The 22,952-nt window shown below is 43.5% G+C and overlaps 1 protein-coding gene across 4 annotated transcripts in view; it reads left to right on the forward strand.

The window, feature by feature from the left end:
* Positions 1-22,952, forward strand: part of LOC147020623 (neutral alpha-glucosidase C-like) — a 74,371-nt gene that overhangs the window by 39,249 nt on the left and 12,170 nt on the right. For all 4 annotated transcript variants that reach the window (XM_085896127.1, XM_085896131.1, XM_085896128.1 and 1 more), the window contains 5 exons: positions 12,616-12,862; positions 16,353-16,417; positions 16,509-16,585; positions 16,955-17,029; positions 18,566-18,679. In XM_085896127.1, the coding sequence (XP_085752253.1) occupies positions 12,616-12,862; positions 16,353-16,417; positions 16,509-16,585; positions 16,955-17,029; positions 18,566-18,679 (578 nt within the window). The remainder of the gene's footprint in view (positions 1-12,615; positions 12,863-16,352; positions 16,418-16,508; positions 16,586-16,954; positions 17,030-18,565; positions 18,680-22,952) is intronic.

The raw sequence follows: 22,952 nt of genomic DNA on the forward strand, positions 1-22,952 counted from the left end.
TACTCACCTCACAACTTTTCAACACACACACCGCTGAACTCTGCCATCCTTCTAACTACCTCCCCTAACTCACTCGTGCTCCCACGTCATCCCTTACACTAGTAGCACGTTCCTTTTAACACTACGTAGCTAAACTACGTCAACTCTACACATCCACAAGTTTGTCACTGTCTCCAAATAATCTCATTAAATCATTTTATTTCCCAACCTAAATCTCGCTACAATCCCTCTAACTAATCCATTCCACGGACTCCATGAGGACTTACCCCTGCCCCATGAAGTCAGTCTAGCTAAGCTAACCCTTCCCCCTAACTAGTTTCCATCCTGTGCCCTGTTCAAGGGGGTCTTCCACCCCTTGCCCAGGAATCCTGTGCACCCGAAAGTGAGGCTTGCTGTTCTTTTTTTCTAATTGCGCAGCACCAGCGCGGTAACTCACAGCTCGCGCACTTTGCACCTGCCCGTGACGTCATGCAGCTGCACGTGTACCTCGTCCCTCCTTGGACGGTACCATCCGGCAGGGATACCCCTCCTGCCGGATTCCAACCCCACGTGCAGCCATGGCGTCACCGTGCGCATAAAAAAAAACACAAGCCCCACGTCTCGAGGGGTTCCCCACGCGAACACATGTGCTTTGCCCGTTGGAGCTTAACACACACGATCGCGTGGAGAACCCGTCCGGTCCAAATCCATAATCCTGCCTAAACTTTGTCCGTCCGCGGGATCGGCAAATCCACCGCTGGCGTTTCCGGACCGGGACTTCACTCTCGCAAGCGAGCACGTGGGGGCCTCGTGCGTGACACAGCACGGACCTTGGGCTCGCTGCTGGGTGAACCCGGCACGGTCCCCGAAACAACTACAGCCGCTACTCGGCTTTCTTTCCTCTGTCGCAGTCTCCGTCTCCATTCCACACACGCACTCCCGCGTGTCACGACGCTAACACACCTAACCATTAAACTCACACCGGGAGACGCGGCTGCATGTTCACACATGCCGACCGACATCTCCCTTACACACAACGACCTTGCACACGCTGTCTCTCTCACACTCGGCCGCTCACTCACGCATGCCATTTCCCTTGCACACGTGGCTCCACTCACTCGCGGCCTTTCACTCACTCGTGCCATCTCCCTCACACAAACCATACTACTCACACACGCGGGGGCACTCATCCGCGGTGCCTCACTCATGCACCGTGCCTCACTCACACGCGCGGGGGCACTCATCCACGGTGCCTCACTCATACACCGTGCCTCACTCACACACGCGGCCTCTTCCACTTGCGGTGCCCCTTTTACACACGGCGTGCTGGGAAGCACGTACTCTGGCACAATCGCCACCACACCACTCACACACGGGGTTGCTTCCACACACGGGGTCTTTGTCACACACGGGGACGCACTCACACCTTGCACCACACACACCGGGACAACCACACTGGGGATTTGTGTCCCCACAAGGGTCTCCGGGGCCTCTATACCCCCCAAGCTCTCCGTGCACCTGTCCACAGCACTCCTCCCCTCGACCTCGCAAAGCACGACCGAACTCACCTGGTCGTGACTCGCCTCAAGGGGGCATACTCCCTCCCCTCGTTCCTGGAGGAGGCCATCCCGCTGCTCGCACCGGGTCCCTGCACGGTCTGCGAGCTCACCCTCATCGTCCTCCACTACCTCTGTGTGTGTGTGTGCGTCACTAACCTTGTCCAATTCACCCTCTATCTCCCGTGTCCCTATACATTTTATTCTTTCTGTCGTCTCCTCGTGTCTATTGGTCTCTGCTTCTTTCTGGCGTCTTTCCCTTATCTTTATGTAGGTCAACCTTGCTTTCTCCTTAAGTCGCTCCCGTCCTTCCCTGTTTTTCACTCCTTGCTCTTTCACGATCTCCGCGTACCTCCTCCTTGCTTTCCGTCTTAATTGTTCTTTTCTCTTCCTCGCAATTCCTTTCACCTCGTCTCTTGTCTCCCGTGTCTCTATACATTTTCTCTCCTTGTTCCTTATTTCTGTCTCTTCCTGGTTCCTTTTTCCTTCCCATCTGAGTCGTTCTTTCTCTCTGAGCCCCATTAGCCGTTCGTTCCCCCTCCGGAGCTCCTCAATCTCCGTTGACTCCAGTCTCGCTCTCCGTTTTAGTTGTTCAATTTCACACTCATATAGTTGTTGTTTTCTCTCCCACTGTTCCTCCTGCTCTTTGTTTTCCAATCTCATTGTTTCTTTCGATTGGCTCATTTCCTTCCTGTGTTTCATTCGCTGTTCTCTCACTACTCTTCCTCGTTTCCTCTCCTGTCCTTCCTTCTCCAGTTTCATGGTTTTCTTCATTTGGTTAATCTCCTTTTTGTGTTTCATTTGCTGCTGTCTAATTACTCTACCTCGTTTCCTCTCCTGTCTTTCCTTATCCAGTTTCATGGTTTTCTTCGTTTGGTTCATCTCCACTTTGTGTTTCATTCGCTGTTCTTTGTCTATCTCCTCGTACTCCAGCCTCAGCTTTTCTTTCAATTGGTCAACCTCAGATTCATGTTCTTTTTGTTTTCTATTCCATTGTTCCTCTCGTTCTTCCCTCTCCAATCTCCTTGTATCCTTCAATCTCCTGATTTCTCCTTCCTGCTTCATTCCTTGCTCCTTCAACTTCTCCTCATATTCCAACCTATTTTTTTCCTTTTGTCGTTCAGTTTCAAATTCATACTCTTTCAGTTTTTTATTCCACTGTCTCTCTTGTTCCTCGTTCTGCAATCTCATAGTTTCCTTTAATTGATGGATTTCTTTCTCCTGTCTCATTCCTTGTTCTTTGTATTTCCTATTCCACTGTCTCTCTTGTTCCTCGTTCTGCAATCTCGTTATTTCTTTCAGTTGGCTGACTTCCTTCTCCTGTCTGATTCGTTCTTCCATCATTACTCTTTTTTGCATCTCATTCTGCAATCTCGTGGTTTCCTTTAATTGATGGATTTCTTTCTCCTGTCTCATTCCTTGTTCTTTCAGTACTCTTTCTTGTTCCTCATTCTGCAATCTCGTTATTTCTTTCAGTTGGCTGACTTCCTTCTCCTGTCTTATTTGTTCTTCCTTCATTACTCTTTTTTGCATCTCATTCTGCAATCTCGTGGTTTCCTTCAGTTGGCTGATTTCCTTCTCCTGTCTCATTCCTTGTTCTTTCAGTACTCTTTCTTGTTCCTCATTCTGCAATCTCGTTATTTCTTTCAGTTGGCTGACTTCCTTCTCCTGTCTGATTCGTTCTTCCATCATTACTCTTTCTTGCATCTCATTCTGCAATCTCGTGGTTTCCTTCAGTTGGCTGATTTCCTTCTCCTGTCTCATTCCTTGTTCTTTCAGTACTCTTTCTTGTTCCTCATTCTTTAATCTGGCCTTCGCTTCCAGCTGTTCGATCTGTACAGTGTGGTTCCTTAACGTTTCATTCTCTGTTGTCGTTCTTTCTTCTCTCACCATCCTCAACTCGTTTTGTAATTCCCTCTCTTTGTTTTGGTGTTTCTGTAACTCAGAAGCTTTCTTTTCCAATTCCTTTCTCATCTCCGCACACTCCGACTTTGCTTTGGCTTCTAATTGTTCAATCTGCTCAGTGTGGTTCCTTAACGTTTCATTCTCTGCTGTCGTTCTTTCTTCTCTCACCATCCTCAACTCGTTTTGTAATTCCCTCTCTTTGTTTTGGTGTTTCTGTAAATCAGAAGCTTTCTTTTCCAATTCCTTTCTCATCTCCGCACACTCCGACTTTGCTTTGGCTTCGAATTGTTCAATCTGCTCAGTGTGGTTCCTTAACGTTTCATTCTCTGTTCTCTTCCTTTACTCTTTTAACATCCTCAGTTCGTCTTGTAATCCTCTTTCTTTGTTTTCGTGTTTCAGTATCTCAGAAGTTTTTGTTTCCAATTCCTTTCTCAATTTGCGTGCTTCTTCACTCATTTCATCTCTTCTTTCCACTGCTTCCCTCCTCAATTCGTCCCTTTTTTTACTGTATTCATTTAGTTTTTTCTGCCATTCCTTTCCCATTCTAATCTCCCCTTCCAGGATTTCTCTTTTAAACTGGCTTGCCCTTACCTCTCGCTTCAGTAGTTCCAATTCTCCATCTTGTTCGCGTTTTTCCTTTTCGAGCTTTGTTTTCCTTTCTCCTTCCTCCCTCAATTCTCCCTGCAGTTCTTCGAACTGTTCTGACTTTTCCAGCAATTCCTCCGCCCTTTCCTCGAGCTGTCCCTCTCCTCTTTTTATCCTCCATTCTAGGCTTTCTCTTTCCTGATTGCTTGTTCTTATCTCTTCTTTCAATTGTTCCAACTCCCCATCGTGTTCACATTTTTTCTCTTCCAACTGTATTTCCCTCACTCTCCCCTCTAGTTCTTTGAACCGCCTTGCTTCCTCCAATAATTTTTCCATTAATTGTTTTACTTCCAAGTCGTGCTCCTTTTGTTTCTTTTCAAGCTCGGTTTTCCATTCTTCCTCCCATTGTTTCCTTTCCTGGGAGATACCAATCTGCTGTTCCTCTATTCTTTTGTTCATTTTGCTCTTTGCATATTCCAACTGACGGGTATAAAACACTACCAAATTCTTTCCCACGTAATTTGTCGACTCTATTGGCCAAGTCATGTTTTTGCCACCGAATTCGTTCCAGTAAATCGTCCAATCGCTGTGTCCCCCCGTACACGTAATTTTTCTGAAGCGCGTCTGCGTGCCGTTGTGACTCGTCCACTCCACGTTGCACCTCCTCGATATATTCTTCATAACGCTTCACCTTTTCCAAGACATCCCCCAATTGTGCCTGAAGCCTGCCAATGCTCGCATAGTCATCCTGCCACGCCTGCCATGGCACATGCCGTGACCACGTGCCTTGAACCGGTGACTGGGAGCTCACGCCTCGTGCTGTGCCATTAATATCAGCCCGCTCCGTGCTGCCATTGTGCGACTCCGTTTGCCGGCAAAGTTCGTGCTCAAGCCGCTCCCACTGACCACAGTTAGTGGTGGGGTTATAATTATAAAAAGAACCGACCTGGGCCATGGATCCTACATGACGACACATACCTAATACCCCCGGCTCCCGCTCACCTTGAGACGCCATCTTATTTCTCGTAAAGGGTTAATTTAGCTCGCTCGTAATTTGGAGGGAATCGGGGGTCGCTCCTCTCACCCCTGGACCGATTCCCGTGAATTTAGCTGGAGACAGGAGAGCCCGTTTTCCCGTTCTCCGATACCAGTGCCGCGAGGAGGGCGATGAGTTTATATCGCACGACCTGACACCAGTGTTGCGGATTCGCGCCCGCCGGCGTGCGAACGGCCACGTAACTCGAATCGCGGCACGTCGCCCACCGGACGGACAATCCCGTCGTGACCCTCTCGGACTAACGCCGGGAACTAGTCACGGGTGGACCTTTCGGCCTCACCACGATCGTGCCAATCGGCCCCCCGCGTGGGATAGGGTTGCTCGCCAAATTCGACCTACCTAAGTACCCACACGGAGGGTAGACTGGGCGATCGCACCTCGCCGCAGGTCGACTTCGGACACGGGCCACTTTAAGCGACCCGTTCCGTACTATCGGGATAACCGAGCGGTGTTATCGTCAACCCCGACAGTTCGATTAATTATCGGGCGTTTTCGCCCACGACCAACCCTTTACGTGAAGTAAGATGGAGATTCAATAAAGGAAAAGACGAAGCGAAACGGGAAAACAGTTCAACATAAAGCACATTTATTTCGCGATGAACGGAAAGCACACATATACAATTACACCAAAAGCAAATGTAGCAGAAGAAGAAACACAATAATGCACAAAAAACAAATATAAAAGCAAAACACAATGCAGAGCTAACCGACTACCGAGCACACGGCAACACTTATACAGTTTTACTTCACAGACGGCGCCGACAACACATATACCCAAAGCAAAAGAAAAGGACCACCCTCAAGGATGAGGGGGGCAGGCGGGCCTGGGGCCGAGACCGCGTCGGGCCTACCCGTCTGGTGATGAGCCGCAAAATGGCGCTGGCACCCCGACTCCGCGGGCCTCGCTGGGACTGCCTGGTATGGGGTGGGAACGGGGCCCCCTTCTCGCACTATCTCAGCGCGGGGGGAAACAGGAGGGGGTTGTTGATGCTCGGGGGAAGGAGGATATCTCCCTGTCTCGGGTCCCGCGACGAGCGTCTCCACCATGACCTTGGTCGCGTTGCTGGCCTCTCCCCTCCGCAGCTCCCCGATTCTGACACGAGCACCCCCTCGACCGCCTTCGCCGCCGCCACCTCTCCAACTCTCCGTCCAACCGCCTTCTCCGACTCCTCTCTTGACTCGTCCCAACTCTTCACTGACTCTGAACTCTTAACTGCCTTGACTGATGAACGCGGCCCCTTATATGCCCCGTGGCTTCGCTCCTTCACCTTCGACCCTTTACCTCCGACCCTTCACCTCTAACTGGCTCCCCATTGGACCGAGGAAAAGTGGGCGTGAATGTTTTTTGATCCATGAATTTGCATATAGCGATATTACTCCAACGCACCTGGAGGCGGGGCCAAATCGCCCCACGCTCGCCGATAGGACGGAACAGAAGTGGGCGTGAGTCGTTTTTGATCCGTTTTCTTCGGAACGGCTGTGCCTCTGCTCCCGCTGCTCGGTGCGCGCCCTGCACGAGTCCAGTATCGGTGCCCACAAGTGGCGCGGGAATGGTGGTGATGCGATGGTTGCGAGGGCGAGTTGTGACGGTAAAGGTCGTGGCTGTTGTTGTGAAGCGGCATTGCGGTTGGTGGTTGTTGTGTGATGGCTGTTGAGACGTAGTTGGTGGTGGTAGTAATGGCGGCTGGTCCAAAATAAAGATAGTAAAAGAAAAACGGCTATCCTGAAGGGTCGCAGCCCGAATGAATGACATTTATTCCCTCTAAACAACGGGTTTGGGCCTAACTACACATATACTTACAGAGATATCTCACTTAAGGGACCTGAATGGTGGTTTGCGAATTTCGTCAACCACAACAATATTTTGTCCAAGTACTGCTCAACAGAAGGGTTTTGAAAGTGAAAAGAAGGCGATTTGTGTTCTGCAGTATTTAAGTATGCAATGTAAATTGAAATAAAATAAAGATTTTAAAGGTCGTAGAAAAAAATTCTGGAAGTTTACTACTGTTAACACAGTGTAGTGTCTTTTACACCACCTTGTTTATCACGTTATATTAGTTATTCGTTACTGTTGCTTGTGTCCTTTATGACGTTCTTAAAAACAGTAAGTTTCCTGTTTGGAATGGTTTTCAATTTTGTTTGACTGCCAGGCAGGCAGACAGACTTAAAAAAAACAAAAACACTTCTCTATGCGCATGTGCGATTGCAAGTTCAGAGCCAATGCACCGTTAAACTACAGATTCGTTTTCAGATTCATGTTCCGATTTACGTTAAAATTTAGCATTCACTTGAAATGAAGTTGTTCCTCGATCATAAACTGACGTTTGTCGATGACAGACAGACAGACAGAGAAGTCAAACAATTGCTTAACCCCGCTTTTTGCTTCATATACATGGGATAATAATGCAAGTAGTCGCACATAATAGTAGAGTTCCCACAATAGGGTCCCGTGACCGTTTTTCCGGGACCAAGGTTTCAATGTTGATTTTAGTCAATTTGAGGGTGCTGATTAAAATGAGCTGGGGTGAACCTCGTGAAAATGTGGGCTAACTCTGCCAGATGCGAAAATTCAAAATGGCCGCCATGCTACTTCCAGTATATCAAAAATTGCATATCTTTGGTTCTACATGTCCGATTTTTATGATTTTTGGGTCAAAATATACGTTTTGAAGGTCAAAGATGTCATATATTACCATTCCAGATTGTTATATTTAAGGGTTAAGTGACAAAATATGAAATATAACTTTTCGGGGGCCAAATCCAAGATTGTCGTCGAGTAACATCTGGAAAATAGTAAAAAAAATCAATTTTATTCTCATAATATGATTGGTAGTGAATCTTTTCATGCAAGTAAATGTTTGTTTATATGTGGGAGTGCACAACAAATTGAGACAAGAAGAGAAGGATGCAATCATTGTCTTTATTTTCAGAACATGATGTGTACATAATATCAATTTCTAAACTTTTACACTGTTCAGGTAGGTTATACCATTATTTTGTATGTCCCTCCTGTACTTTATCTAGAACAGTAATATGATGAAAGAATATCAACATTCCTTCATTTTGTCTGTAGAGCAACAGTGTTTCAATGGAAAAATGAAATAAAACATGAATGATCTGAATTCCCAACAATTGACGCTTTCCCGGTAAGTATTCTTGTAATTTGCATTGACCAAAGTTTGATGTACTGTCCAAACTGTCTTTTATCAAAGACAGTCATAATAAAATAATATTAACATCTCATATTTTGACTGTGGCAATGTTTTTACAGTTGTAAATGAAATGAAATGAAATCTCCATTGAAACACATACATGTCAGTGAGCATGAGCATCGTAATTCCACGACAGCATATAGAGATGGGTCCAGAAATGTGTACATGAAAACATCAGATAGGTTTCCTGCCACAAAGAACTTCCAGGTGCTGTTCAGCAATCAGCAAAACAAACAAAGGCTGCAAAAGTTTCTAAAGGATGAGTTCACCAAGCTTGTAAAGAATCATAGATAAATTGACTTTGTGTACTCCATCAGGCAAAATTGTTGGAACATCTCCTCCGGAGAAAGGATGGCAGAATTTGAATGTCATCACATTGAGGCGGACACAATGCTGTTCTTCATCTATTCGCAAATCCGAAAAGCAGGAAAAATGGAGACAGTCGTAATTGATGCCGAGGACACAGATGTAGTGATTCTTTCTGCATATGTTGCACATCAACTGGAGGGCACCCTTGCTATCAAACGGAAAGACAAAATCATCAGCTGCAGAGACCTTTGCTCTGATGATGTAGCTGAAATATTAATCCCATTACACATCCATAGTGGATCTGATACAACATCTGGCTTCTATGGACATGGGAAAAACACAGTTTATGAAAAAGGAACAGGAACTCAGGAGGCATGCAATCTTTTGAAAGATGTTGGCAAAACACTTCCAGTGACACAAGAGGTGCTTCAGCAAATGGCCACATTCACTATTAGACATCTATAATAACACAATCAGTAAAACGTTAGGTGAAGCACGGAAGTGGGGTCAGATGAAAAACAAGTCCACGTCCCGCATCCCACCAGATCCAGATTCTCACAATCTGCATGTGACGCGAGTTAACTACCAAGTTTACATTCAACTAAACTATGACAAGCCGGATGCACCCCCAAATCCCACCAACCATGGATGGACAATGAAAGACGGTAGATGTGTGTCAGTGAGGTATACCCATGATGCACTCCCAAGAAGTTTACATGACTTGGTTGAACAAGAACAGACATTGTTGCACGATGATGAGGCTGAAAGTAATGATGAAGTTTGTGACTGGAGCCAGCGACTCAGATAGTGATTGAAGGATTACATGTATGTGTTTCAATGGAGATTTCATTTCATTTCATTTACAACTGTAAAAACATTGCCACAGTCAAAATATAAGAGATGTTAATATTATTTTATTATGACTGTCTTGGATAAAAGACAGTTTGGACAGTACATCAAACTTTGGTCAATGCAAATTACAAGAATACTTACCGGGAAAGCGTCAATTGCCGGGAATTCAGATAATTCATGTTTATTTCATTTTTCCATTGAAACACTGTTGCTCTACAGACAAAATGAAGGAATGTTGATATTCTTTCATCATATTACTGTTCTAGATAAAGTACAGGAGGGACATACAAAAGAATGGTATAACCTATCTGAACAGTGTAAAAGTTGAGAAATTGATATTATGTACACAGCATGTTCTGAAAATGAAGACAATGATTGCATCCTTCTCTTCTTGTCTCAATTTGTTGTGCACTCCCACATATAAACAAACATTTACTTGCATGAAAAGATTCACTGCCAATAACATTATGAGAAGAAAATTGATTTCTTACTATTTTCCAGATGCGACTCGACGACAATCTTGGATTTGGCCCCCGAAAAGTTATATTTCATATTTTGTCACTTAACCCTTAAATATAACAATCTGGAATGGTATATAATATATGACATACTTGACCTTCAAAACATATATTTTGACCCAAAAATCATAAAAATTAGACATGTGGAACCAAAGATATGCAATTTTTGATATACTGGAAGTAGCATGGCGGCCATTTTGAATTTTCGCATCTGGCCGAGTTAGCCCACATTTTCACGAGGTTCACCCCAGCTCATTTTAATCAGCACTCTCAAATTGACTAAAATCAACCTTCAAACCTTGGTCCCGGAAAAACGGTCACGGGACCCAATTGTGGGAACTCTACTATAATAAGCAATCATGCAAGTTTGTAATGAGTTATCAACTACGGCTCTTGGGTGACGATGAATAACCCGTTCTTACAACTTTTTGAATGCCCATCTAATGACATAAAGACCCGTTAACGTTACAATGGCACTTCATCATACTATTAATTTGCAATTGGTTACTGGCTTTGACATCAATACAAATTTTTATTGCAGACCCGAGACATCTAAAAGCTACATATATTGAACAGACAGTTTCAAATGGAGCACCTTGCCACCATTGGAGTGTTTAGATTGCATCAGATCATCAGATGTGGCAATAAATGTGAATTGTTGCTCCCAGCTTGCTGACTCAATGACAGAAGATGCCATTTGCATTTTTGTTGTCTCCATCCCTACACCGATTAGAATCCTGTGCGGGCACGGGTAACTTGCCAATCACTCGAATTTGAATTTTGATGCAAACATGGAACTAAACCTGCTTGTCATGATATTAATCCTTCAATGGACTTGTTCTTGTTTCTGTTGCATTTCTGCTTCATGATTAGTTGATTGAATGGAGTTTATTCAATTATTTTTCGAAACACCTTATGACAGGCTGGCATAATTTCTGTGGTTAAAAATACCACGATGTAAAAAAAAGAAAGCCTTTTATTCTTGCACTGGTTGAAGGAGCTCAAAATGGAAGATTATATATTTCTTAACAGCAATGAATTTTTTTTTTTCAGGAGCGATTAAGGCAGTGGTCTGCTGCCCATATTCCGCCTAGGTTCAATCTTTCTGTCTGATTGAAAAAATAATAATTTTCCCATAGGTTTGGATTAATTTGAAGCAAATTTTGCTTAATTTTTTTTTCTCTCTGAGGAGTGATTCCATGTTTCAGGGTCAGACAGACAGACAGACAGCATTAGCCAAATATATATACATATATACATGCATGGTGCTGGCTTAATGGTTGGGGTGGCGATATATATATATATATATATATATATATATATATATATATATATATATATATACATATATATATATATATATATATATATATATATATATATATATATATATATATATATATATATATATATATATATATATATATCGATTGTCAAACTCTCTATGCATATTTTTTTGACAGCATTAGCCAAATATATATACATATATACATGCATGGTGTTGGCTTAATGGTTGGGGTGTCGATATATATATATATATATATATATATATATATATATATATATATATATATATATATATATATATATATACAATATTGTCAAACTCTCTATGCATATTTTTTTGTAAACTATACAACTTGATAGCAAAGAGCAAATTTTTTTTGTTTCATTTAAAAGGCTGTGGTGGCATTCTAACAGTGAAAAAAAGATCCTTTTTGGGGGGGGGGAGATGAGGAGGTGAGTTTAGAAGGAGGGCAGTTGGTGAATTTGAGAACCACACTGAACAACAAGGGAAAACAAATTTCTACCCCTTCATGGTTGTCCTAAAAATCGTGGGTCCTGAAGCTCACCTGGATCAGGAGCAACAGTCACCCAGACCCCCATAGAGCCTGTTTTTTTTATGCCGTGAACAAACTTTGGCGTACATCACAGGTGATGAAGGTTGTGGTCAAGTTTCATCGAAATTGTGTGTGTAGTTTCTGAGAAGAAAGCAAAAGGTCAACCCCCCCCCCCTTCCCCACCGTAAATCCCCTCATTGAGCGCAGATTTTGATGCAGCCAATACACCTTCGTTGGGCATCAGATATGAAGCTTGTGGCCAAGTTTAATCAAAATCGTGTGTTTAGTTCAAGCGATAATGACTGAAGCGTTTCCGGACTGACTGATGCGCTCACCAACTTAACCTACGGACACTGCTCGATCACATAAGCTCATCGGACTAAAGTCCAGGTGAGCTAAAATATTTAAAAACCAACCTCAACGAAAGTGATTATCAAAACAAAACTCCTTTGTCCAATAGATTTATTGTTTCCACTATAAAAAAACATCAATTACTTAACATCCTTGACTACCATTCCCAGGATATCATTTCCAGGAATGGTACCAATTAACATAATTGTGTGAAGATGGGGTTAAAAAGCCAAACCTAGTAATTTGAAACGCTGTTTTATTATGCTGTCATGGGTATTATGCTTGACACATAATATTATTATGCTTGCTTCACACTCCGGCAAAAAAGAATTTTTCAAACGTGTCAGAGCAGAATTGGCTCAAAAATGTTTTAAATCTAGAAAGGCTATTTATTTTTCTACACAGAGATTTTGTAAGAGAAAGCCTGCAATGTTATCGCCATTTCTCCAGCCGATGTTGGAGGATTTTTCAAAGACCCTGAGTCTCCTGAGCTGCTTGTGAGATGGTATCAGGCATCGGCCTTCCAGCCATTTTTCCGTGGCCACTCAGCCATGTCATCGGCTCGTCGAGAACCCTGGCTTTTTGGTGAGGAAAACACAGAGCTCATTCGACAAGCGATAAGCCAGCGGTATGCACTCCTACCTTACTGGTACACAACTTTCTACCATGCGCACTGCACCGGAGAGCCAATCATGAGGTGAGAAATTTTGATAACCATTATTGGTAATTGTAATTTACTTTTATAAGCTGTGCATCTTCTTGAAATCTTGTATAATTAGGGTATTCACAGGGACAGAGATTGAACAACCACACACACACACACACACACACACACACACACACACACACACACACACACACACACACACACACACACACACACACACACACACACACACACACACACACACACACACACACACACACACTGCCACCACCAAAACCTATAGAGCTCATTCAGATGAATTATAAATTACCATCCATGGACAGTGGAAGGCTGATTCATTCCACCATTTGGCAGATTACAGACATCGTCCTCGACAAGTACAAACAAAAACTGCATGAGTGGTCGGCAAACAGGCACTGGTTAAGAAAGGAAATGATTGATGGAACAGGTGTCTGGCAGAAACACTACCTAAACTGAGAATGATACAGCTTGGGGTGAATGACAACCACACATTCCTTCCTCCCTCCACTGACAGTGCCGGTTTTCAGCACTTAACAACTGTTCACTTGTAGAATTGTACCACCCCTGATGGGACCCCTTGTTGGCTGCGACACAAGATCTACATACATACGAAAAGTGTCCCGATGACCCAGAGAGAATTGAATGATTCGCAATCATTGATCATCACAATATTTGGTACCATTTCAGTTGCTTAGATGTAGTTGTGGCATTTTGAGCAAGATCATTTTCATTTTCATTTATACTTGTTTTTCTGATTTAACTTCTCTTTATGTTGATTATTATTATTCATTCGGTTTTTATGTGTAGAGGACGAGGCTTTGCAATTGTGTGTGTGTGTGTGTGTGTGTGTGTGTGTGTGTGTGTGTGTGTGTGTGTGTGTGTGTGTGTGTGTGTGTGTCCGTACGTGTGTGTGTCTGGGCCATAACGTTTCTACCATTTGTGCTTTTGTCATCATTGTGTCATCATTAATTTGATTAATGATATTTAAACAGAATTTGTGTATTGGGTCAATGAATTGGTTCACCAATCAGAAGCTAGAAGCCGATTGTGTTGAGGTCAAAACGTCAAAGGGTCAAAGGTAAAGGCCGCATAAAATCAATTTCCACCTGATTGAATTGAAATATGAACAGGGTTGTTTGTTGTTTCTGTTGTATTTATTTCTGGCGTCTGGCTTTTATTGGGTCACTGAAGCCTGTTGTTTTTGAGGTCAAAACGTCAAAAGATTAAGGTCACAAAATCATAAATTTTCATCCGATTGACATGAAATTTGAACAGAATTTGAATACACTATTGGGTCACAGAATTGTTTCACCATTCAACAGCGCAAAGCCTTTTGCTTTTTAGGTCCAAAGGTCAAGGTAGCAGCGATTGATTTAGCAAATACCGGTCGGTCTATGACCGCTTGTTTGTTTGTCTGTCTGTATCTGTCCAGGCAACCAATACATTGTTTTCACCATTTTTTGTTTTGTTTTGAGTTTTACAATTTAAATGAAGTTGAATGTGGGGTGTTGTGAAATTAACATCATTCATAGCAATCCTTTAAATTATAATATACCAGCAAGAATATCCATCCCCAGTAACAGGAAAAGTTTAAGTTAATGCATCAATTTAAATAACATATAATGGACTTTAATAAGGTCAATTGTGTTGCACTCTTGGTTTCACGCAGAACCAAAACTCTGAGCTACTTATACCGCCCACCGCAAAATGATGGAGCAGCATATGGAACACACCGCTGTTTCAACTTCGAGTGCTATTTGGAGTGCGGCAGAGGTTGGATTTTTCTAAAAATAAAAAGGACAAAACGTCCTGATTGGGAAATAAAATTTGGCATCAAAATTACTCGTGCCTGTTCTCCCGTCATTTCAAAAGTGAATGTTGAGCTTTTCTAATGCAGCGCGAGAAGTGGCTGCCGTAAACAGGAGACACACGAACGCACGGACAGACACCATGGTTCACAATATGTAGTAGATGACTTCCCTTCCAAGGAACTTCAACACAGAAAGAGACCATTCGACCCATGAAACCTGTACAATAGTTGCCAACCTATGACTTTTTGCATACAGTCAATGCTCGTGAAAGAGCTAGAACACGAAATGGATCAGGACGCACCTGGACAAAAGAAACAGTGATGAAATTCAGGGGGACACAAAAACTGGAGTTGAAGGACAAAATAGAGGGACATTTAGACAAACATTGGGGAATTGAGGAATTGAGTGGATAGCATGGATACCAAAGGAAACTTCTTCCTCCCCCCCACAATCCCCAATCCTCACTATTCCCCCTCCTCTCCCTCCATTCCTCTCCACCCCCCATCTTTCCCCTCCTCTCTATCCCTTCCCACTCCCCTCCTCTCCATCTCTCTCCCCCACTCTCCTGTCTCTCCCCTCCTCTCCTTCACTTATTCTCTCTCTCCCCTCCCTCCCTCCCCTTCCCCCTCTCTCTCTCTCATCCCCCTCTCATCCCTCCCCCATTCTCTCTCCCGCACTCGCCAAACTCCCTGTCTCAAACTGGGTGGTTAGTCATTGACTTCCCAATGGGCAGGAATGTGTAATTTGGCACAGTGCTGGCGATAACTCGCCTACTCTTTATGCAGGACACTGTGAGGATGTTAATGTCCATTAACTAATGGAGGAAGACAGGACACCCAGTTTAACGCGTAGGAACGACACGCACAATGATGATTCACTCTGCCTGTGAAACACCAGGATGACATTTTTAGCTGGGTCGACATTTAAACCCAGGCTGGACAGCTTGGAGGTGAATGTGGGTACCTTGACGTCCATCCTGTTAGCCGAGGTTGTATCGTAATACACTGTTGATTAACAAACTGCAATTCCATGTTGTATGTGTACATTATAAATGTACATATAATGAAAGTAGAATCCGAATCCAAAAAGATCGCCACTGGTGTCCCTGGCTGGTGTAAAATAAAATCAGACGTACAATAATATAATTCACTGTGCGTTTAGCGACACATATATCTAACCTCACACTTTATTACGTTATGCCTAATCTCAACAAATACTAAGAAACAACCATCATTATACTAAGCAGTTTAATTAACCCTTAAGGATCATTCCCACAACAATATGATATCTTGTTTGCTCAACTGATGCTGGATATTCGAGATAATGTGATATTCAACATGGCAGAGCATGATCAACAGCAATCCACATTGGTACTTATATCAATGCAGGTCAGTGGTTGGAGAGAGGCAGAGACGACCCTCCATTTGTAAAACTGGAGAAAGGCAGAGTGTGTGTTAACATTTAAAAATGCAAAGGGTAAAACTTAGTTGTACAGTCAAGAAACAGACACTTTGATTGGAGATTAATTGGGTTGGATTTGCATTGTATTGTCCATATGGGCACGTAAAAAAATTTTTTTACGGAGTGGAGACCATGGGGTTTGGAGTTGCGTTTGGAATTTTCGGAATGCAATTTAGAATGACTTCAGTTTTCTCAGCACTCCTCACAAAGGTATACTTGTTTGCCAGGCCTCTGTGGGTGGAATATCCCTCTGACATCAAAACTTTTGCTCTGGAAGATGAGTATATGATTGGTAAGACAGCATCTCTTCTTTTCCTTGTGCTCCCATATAACCTGATAGTTTCTAGATGGTCTGATTGTTAAACCAGGTGCTATTCATGCAGGTTCAGCTTTACTGGTTCATCCAGTTGTGGAGCAGTCGGCAAAATCAGTGCAAGTCTATCTTCCAGGAAATGACGAGGTGATACTTTTTCATATTTTCAAAATAACTTTATTTATTTATTCGTATGCAACCTGTGGCTGCTTGGCTGCATCATTTTCTGGGGCTGTGGCCGTGCCGTTGATGCAATGCACCTGTTACCAGCATGCTGGTACTCATTTTGCCGACCTCAGAAGGATGATAGGCTGAGTCAACCCGCCTGGTGGTAATTCAACAGCACGACGAGCTTGAACTCAAGACCCTAGGATCTTAAGCCAGCCACCTTAACCGTTAAGCCAACACCAGGCCTGAAATAACTTTGATGATAAGTGATGAAATAACACTTTATCTTATTTCCACGGGTTATTGTTGTTATTGTGAATAATATATGGATACATGTTGTTTCTGCAGAATTGGTATGACGTGCATTCATTCCAGCAACACAAAGCACCGTGCATCCTGTGGAAGACTGTTACGCTAACCTCCGTATGTCCATGATTCTGTAAAGCAATCACGTGACCGTGTTGCTGATTTCCAATGCAATTATGTAATGTGTAAATTTATTTCTCCGTTTGATCGAACACTCCAGAACATTGAAGCTGCCTCAATTGGAAGTTTGCATCTAAAATCTGTTGATAAGATGTGTCATAAAGACATTGTGAAAGGTCTTTTGTGGACAGGTCCTTAGATGTGACATCATCACGTCTTCATTTGCGAGTAGGTTGTGGAATTTCTTATTTCATTAGTTGACTCCTTCAGTGAAGAGGGTGTTCTCGCTAAAAGGTGGGCTAATATCGAGTAGTCCTTGCTAATCCTACCAGTCATGTTCACCTTATTTGTTAGTAATGAAACTTACTCAACGTCTTCCAGTTATATTTTCAATCAAGAAAACTCCATATCCTGCATAGGGGGTATAAATGCCTTCTGTGAACCTCTGGAATGCTTTCCCTTCTGATGTGGTTGCTGTCTTTCGACCATCAGTTGCTGTCTTCAGAGCTCGACTGGATGCAGTACGGGCTCATAGTCCCAGGCATTATTTAGCCTTTCCGTCATTGAAAACACATCCTATTTTACGTTTTTCCCCGTTTTAAAATTTTATTTTGTCTCTTTAAATATATATTTTTTCTGGCAACCGAACCTTTGTGTCTGCACCTCGTTGATTTTGTTCACGCACCCCCTCCCACACAAATGTACCTTGTGGAACCCACTCACGAAAATGATCATCATGGGACCAACGGCCCGACAACGATGAATATCCATGATGACAATGATGACGATGAAATCCATGAGCTGGATTTCTTTCATTTATTTTCATTAAACTTGTTGGGTTCACACTCCTACCTTGCTCAACGATGCAAATATCTGAAAGCAAGACAATTAAATTATATTTTGTACTTTCTCAGATTTCATTTCGCAGAGTTTTGTAGAAACGCATGAAATCAATACATTGAGGATAATGATGAGTCCAAACTCTTTTTAAAGCACCAGTGCTCATGAAGCAGTATCATGTATACCGGGTGATTTGCTATTGTCTTTCCCAACGCAAAATTGCAATTTGGCAAGGGTACTTGCACAGAATGGCCTATTCTTGCAAAAACAAACCAACATGGTATTTTAAGGACCACCAGTAAATGCTGCAAGACAGGACACCTGGCATGCACACTTGCACGAATATATCAAATAGTGACTCGTTTTCTCTTCTCATATTTATTGCTCATTCATTCAGCATCAACATTTTCATGAGCTTTTGTATACAAAGTCGACGCTGATGGAGAAGCTAGAACATAGAACATAGCTTCTCTAAATAGTTACAGACATTCCAGATTTGCTTGTATATGTGAAGCTCACTTGAGAAACGAAAAGTAATTACATAGTTGTTTACACAATATTTGAATTGTAATGATTCAGCGATGAGCAAACGTCCCCCAAAATGACTATTGCTCAAAATGGATAAACAATGCACTCTGCTCTAAAAAGGTAAATGCATCAACCTATTCATTGCCGTTTTGTACACCCCCATAGATTCCTGTTTACCAAAAAGGCGGAACCATTGTCCCACGCAAAGCCCTCGTCAAAGGATCATCTGTACTCCAGCGCAGTATCCCTTACGTGCTGTACATAGCGCATGATGCACAGGTAAGACGTGTTTTTCAAAGTGACTCTGTTAGCTCGATGCTTACAGCAATTAAAAAGATGTGTATCTTCCACGTACAGTTATCTGGCTGCGTATGGACTTTTTTTTGTATACACTGTCGAGGCTCGAATGAGAGCGGACACACAGAACATACAACAAGGGGAGTAGGAGACAAGAGGGGTGGGAGAGGGAAGGAAAAACACAGTGTGGAACAGAGACATGAGATCTGCGGAAGTGGGAGGGGTGGGGCGGGGTACACGTGGTAAACAAGATGGACACTACAGGGACTTTCAGGAAGAAAAGCAGGGAATTTGAAAAAGGTGGGTTTGGGGTGGATTAATGGGGGTTGAAAAGATCGTGGGTTTGGGTGGGGGAAGATAAGAGATGGTTGTAAACATCTGTTTTGAAGACCTGGAGGGAAGAATGGGATTGAAGAGTGTGGGAGTTTGTTCCAAAGGCAGGGAAAAAAAAGAGGAATGAAAGAATGAAGGTGAGCAGTGATTCTTGCTTATGGTAGTTTTACCAGAAGGGGTTGCTGGCGGACCTCAAGCGCCCTACGGAAATATGGGGGGACATATCTCAGACAGAGCAGGGGGATGAGGCCGGAGAGGAGACTGAAGAAGACAGAAAGACCCCCGACCTACCTGTGGTGAGAGAGTGAGAGACCCAAAGACTCAGCCTCATCACGGGGATACCAATGATCCTAAATTCCTTGGTTTCCATAGCGTGACGCCAAGAAAGGTGAGAGGCGGGAGTACCAGCCCAAAGGGGAGAGCAGTACTCCATCAGGTTGTGGACGAAAGCTTTGTACGTGGTCAGGAGCTCAGGTGTGCCAAGGAAGGACTTTGCATGACAGAGGATGCCGGTCGGTGACTGGCTTTGGAGGCCACCTTGGAAATGTGACTTTCCCAGGAAAGACCATGGCCAATAGTGAGACCCAGAAGCTGGAATGAAAGGACTACTTCAAGAGGATTGTTGAGAAAGTAGATTGGGGGGGATTCCAGATGGTCCTTTTGGAGAGACATCGTGAGAGTGAGATTTGTCAGGATTGAAAGATGTTCCACGTGTTGGACCAGTTTGTGATTTTATCCAGATCTGCAGATAGTGAAGAAGCTGCTGCTTGCCGACCTGATGGATGACATATGGTACGACAGAGGGTGGATTCATCAGAAAAGAGATAAAGAGGGTTTTCCAGAGAGTTAGAGAGATCATTGATGAAAACCAGAAAAAGAACATGGCCCAGAACATTGCCTTGAGGAACTCCAGCCTGGACAGGAAGAGGGGATGAGAGAACTCCCTTTAGGGCCACACGTTGGCTGCAACAGGAGAGGAAGTCTGCGAGCCATGAGAGGAAATGTCCTTGGATACCATAGGAAGAGAGTTTGATGAGCAGGGCAGGGTGCCAGACTATATTGAAAGCACGTGATATGTTTAGGGATATGGCTCTGATTTCATGTCTGGCATTGAGGATCTCCATCCATTGTTGGGAGAGCAGAAGCAGCATATCCAGGGCAGAGTGACCTGGTCTGAAACCAAATTAATGATCGGAAATCAAACCATTGGATAAGAGGAGGAATTTAATATCTGAAGCGATGATGGATTCCATAACCTTGCTGATGATTGGGAGAAGGCTGATTGGTCTGTAGTTGCAGGGATCTGTTTTTGCACCTTTTTATGCAGGGCAGTAATGTTTGCTGATTTCCAAGCAGATGGCAGATGACCTTGAGCAAATGAGAGGGTGAATAGAACAGAGAGAGGGTGGGCAAGAGCAGAGGAACAGGTTTTAAGACACGTGGGCTGATGCTGTCTGGACCGGTTGCAGAATCTGAGTCGAGGTTTGACAGCAAGCTCTCCACCTTGTCAGGAGAAAAGGACACAGAGTCCAGGGACAGCTGGGTGTGACTGGGTAAGGTGGGTACAGAAAGCAATGGGTTTGGGACACAATATTTAAAAGCAAGCAGAGTTTAGGCATTCAGCCTTTTCACGTGCAGTCAGCTGTTTGGCCATTTGAGATAAGGGAGGGGATGGAGGGGGAACATACCCCAGAAATAGACTTAACTGGATGCCACCAGGATTTGGAGGAGGGAGACAGGTTTGAGAGTTCAGACTTGATATGAGAAAGATGTTGTTTTCTGGCTGCCCTGAGGGTAGACACACACTTGTTCTGAGCTTTGTGGAAGGAACTGATATTACCCTCAGTTGGATTAGCCTTCCATGAGGTGAAGGCAAGTTGTTTCAGGACAACTGCCTCACCACAAGCTTCAATGTGCCATTGGTGGGAGGAAGGGCATGACAACTGAAGATGAGAGGGGATAAATCTGTGCATGGGATGGAGCAAGTTTCTTTGAAAGAATTCCCAGGATGAGTTGATATTGAGGACACAGAGATGGGAGACCAGTCTAGAAGTTTGATGGCTGCTTGGAGACCCTGCCTGTCAGCCTAAGTGAAATGGCAGACTCGACGGCACTGAGATGGTTCTCTAATAACAGCCAGAGAGATGTCTACTTTGACAAGCATTTGGTCTGATGAACCGATTGGAGCGAAGGAAGAACAGCAGATATTTTCAGGGAAATTGGTCAAATTTCCTGAAATTGTGTTGTTGTTTTTTTTTGTCCTTTCTTTGTCAGGTCTTTTTCAGATCAAATATCCTGAAAAAAATCAAAAGAAGTGTTTTTTTTGTGTGTGGTTTGCATATTTTGTTATCATGATTTGTGTCAGGGGCTGTAAAACTATTGATAAAGATGTATTGGTATTCATAACAATTTTAGCGAGTATTTTTGTTAGTTTATTGAAAGAAGCAGGGGGAGGCCTTGTGTTAAGTTTAGCGTAAAGTCAGTTGGGGCCTTGGGAGTATGGGGATTAAAAAGGGTATAAATAAAGACCGAAGGAGAAAGAAAGAGGAGTTCATAACATGTGATAGATGCTCAATGTGCGCCACTTCAACAGTAGGGGAAGCAGACGGTTCTTAATGTTGCAGGAAGTGTGAGAAAATCGTCCCCTTGAGGATAGTTATTACAAGGTTGAAGGAACAGATAGATAATTTGCAGCAAGTAGATGAATGTGAGAAATTTGTAGATAATAGTTGGTTAAAGTTGTGGAGTGAGGTTGCTGAGGACATTGGAAGTGGTGACGATGCATTGGGGGCAAGTGGTGGTGACGGTGCAGCAGGAGCATGTGGTGGTGGTGACAGTGCAGCGGGGGAAGGTGGTGGTGATGGTGCAGCGGGGGAAGGTGGTGACGACGGTGCAGCAGGGGCAGGCAGTGGTGACGGTACAGCCGGTGCAGACAGTGGTGTAGGTGCCGAAATATAAATTGGTAGACATAAGGTATGGGAGACAGTTTTTGTGGGTGATGAGATTATTGAATATGTAGATTCTTCATTCTGCAGGAAGGATTGCAGACGTAGAATTCTGTACAGTTTTGAAGGAGAGGGAGTTTGAGACATTGAAGGAAGGGAAACGATATTGTATCGGGTCATGGAAGAAATAAGTTGGTTGTGGTACACCTAGGAGCGAATGATGTTGGGAAAGTTTACTCAGAGGTTTTGAAAAATAGATACAGGATATTGGGTAAGCGGCAGAAAGCAAAGGGTTGTGAGGTCATGTTTTCTGGGATTCTCCCAAGATGAGGAAACGATATGGAAATTATGAGCAGAGCAATAGATATCAACCAATGGATGGAAGAATGGTGTAGGGAGGAAGGTTTTACATTCAACAAGCAGTGGGAATCATTTAGGGGACAAAGGGAGTGTTTCCAGAATGATCAACGTATGTTAAATAGAAAGGGGGCAGAAAGGTTTCCAGTGGGAATTGAGGAAGAAATTCAGGCTTTCTTAGGTTAGTGGAAGGTTGGGAAGCTACTGAGGAACAAACGGATGATGTAATATTGTAAGGAGTGAGGCCAGGCAAAAAATAGAAGGAATTTTATTTTTTTGAGGAAGGGAAGGAATTTGAGGAAGTAATTTGAGGAAGGGAAAAGTTAAATATATTCTATACCAAGGCCAGAAGTTTAAATAATAAGATGGAAGAGCTTGAAGCCAAAGTGGATAGCGAGGAGTTTGATATAGTTGCAGTGAGTGAGACATGGTTTAAGGAGGAGAGTAACTGGAGGACAGGATTAGAAAGCTACAAGGGGTATCAGTGTGATAGGAAGGAGAGAATAGGAGGAGTAATAATCTGGGTAAAGGACAGCATTGTATCAAGAGAAAGGGGGGGGGTGACATTAAGGAAGGAATAAATGTTGAGGATTCTGTGTGGGAAGAGATTAGAGATTGTT

This window comes from Eptatretus burgeri, chromosome 9 (assembly GCF_056783735.1).
Source record: "Eptatretus burgeri isolate ZD-2024b chromosome 9, Ebu_testis_v1, whole genome shotgun sequence".
Taxonomy (NCBI): domain Eukaryota; kingdom Metazoa; phylum Chordata; class Myxini; order Myxiniformes; family Myxinidae; genus Eptatretus; species Eptatretus burgeri.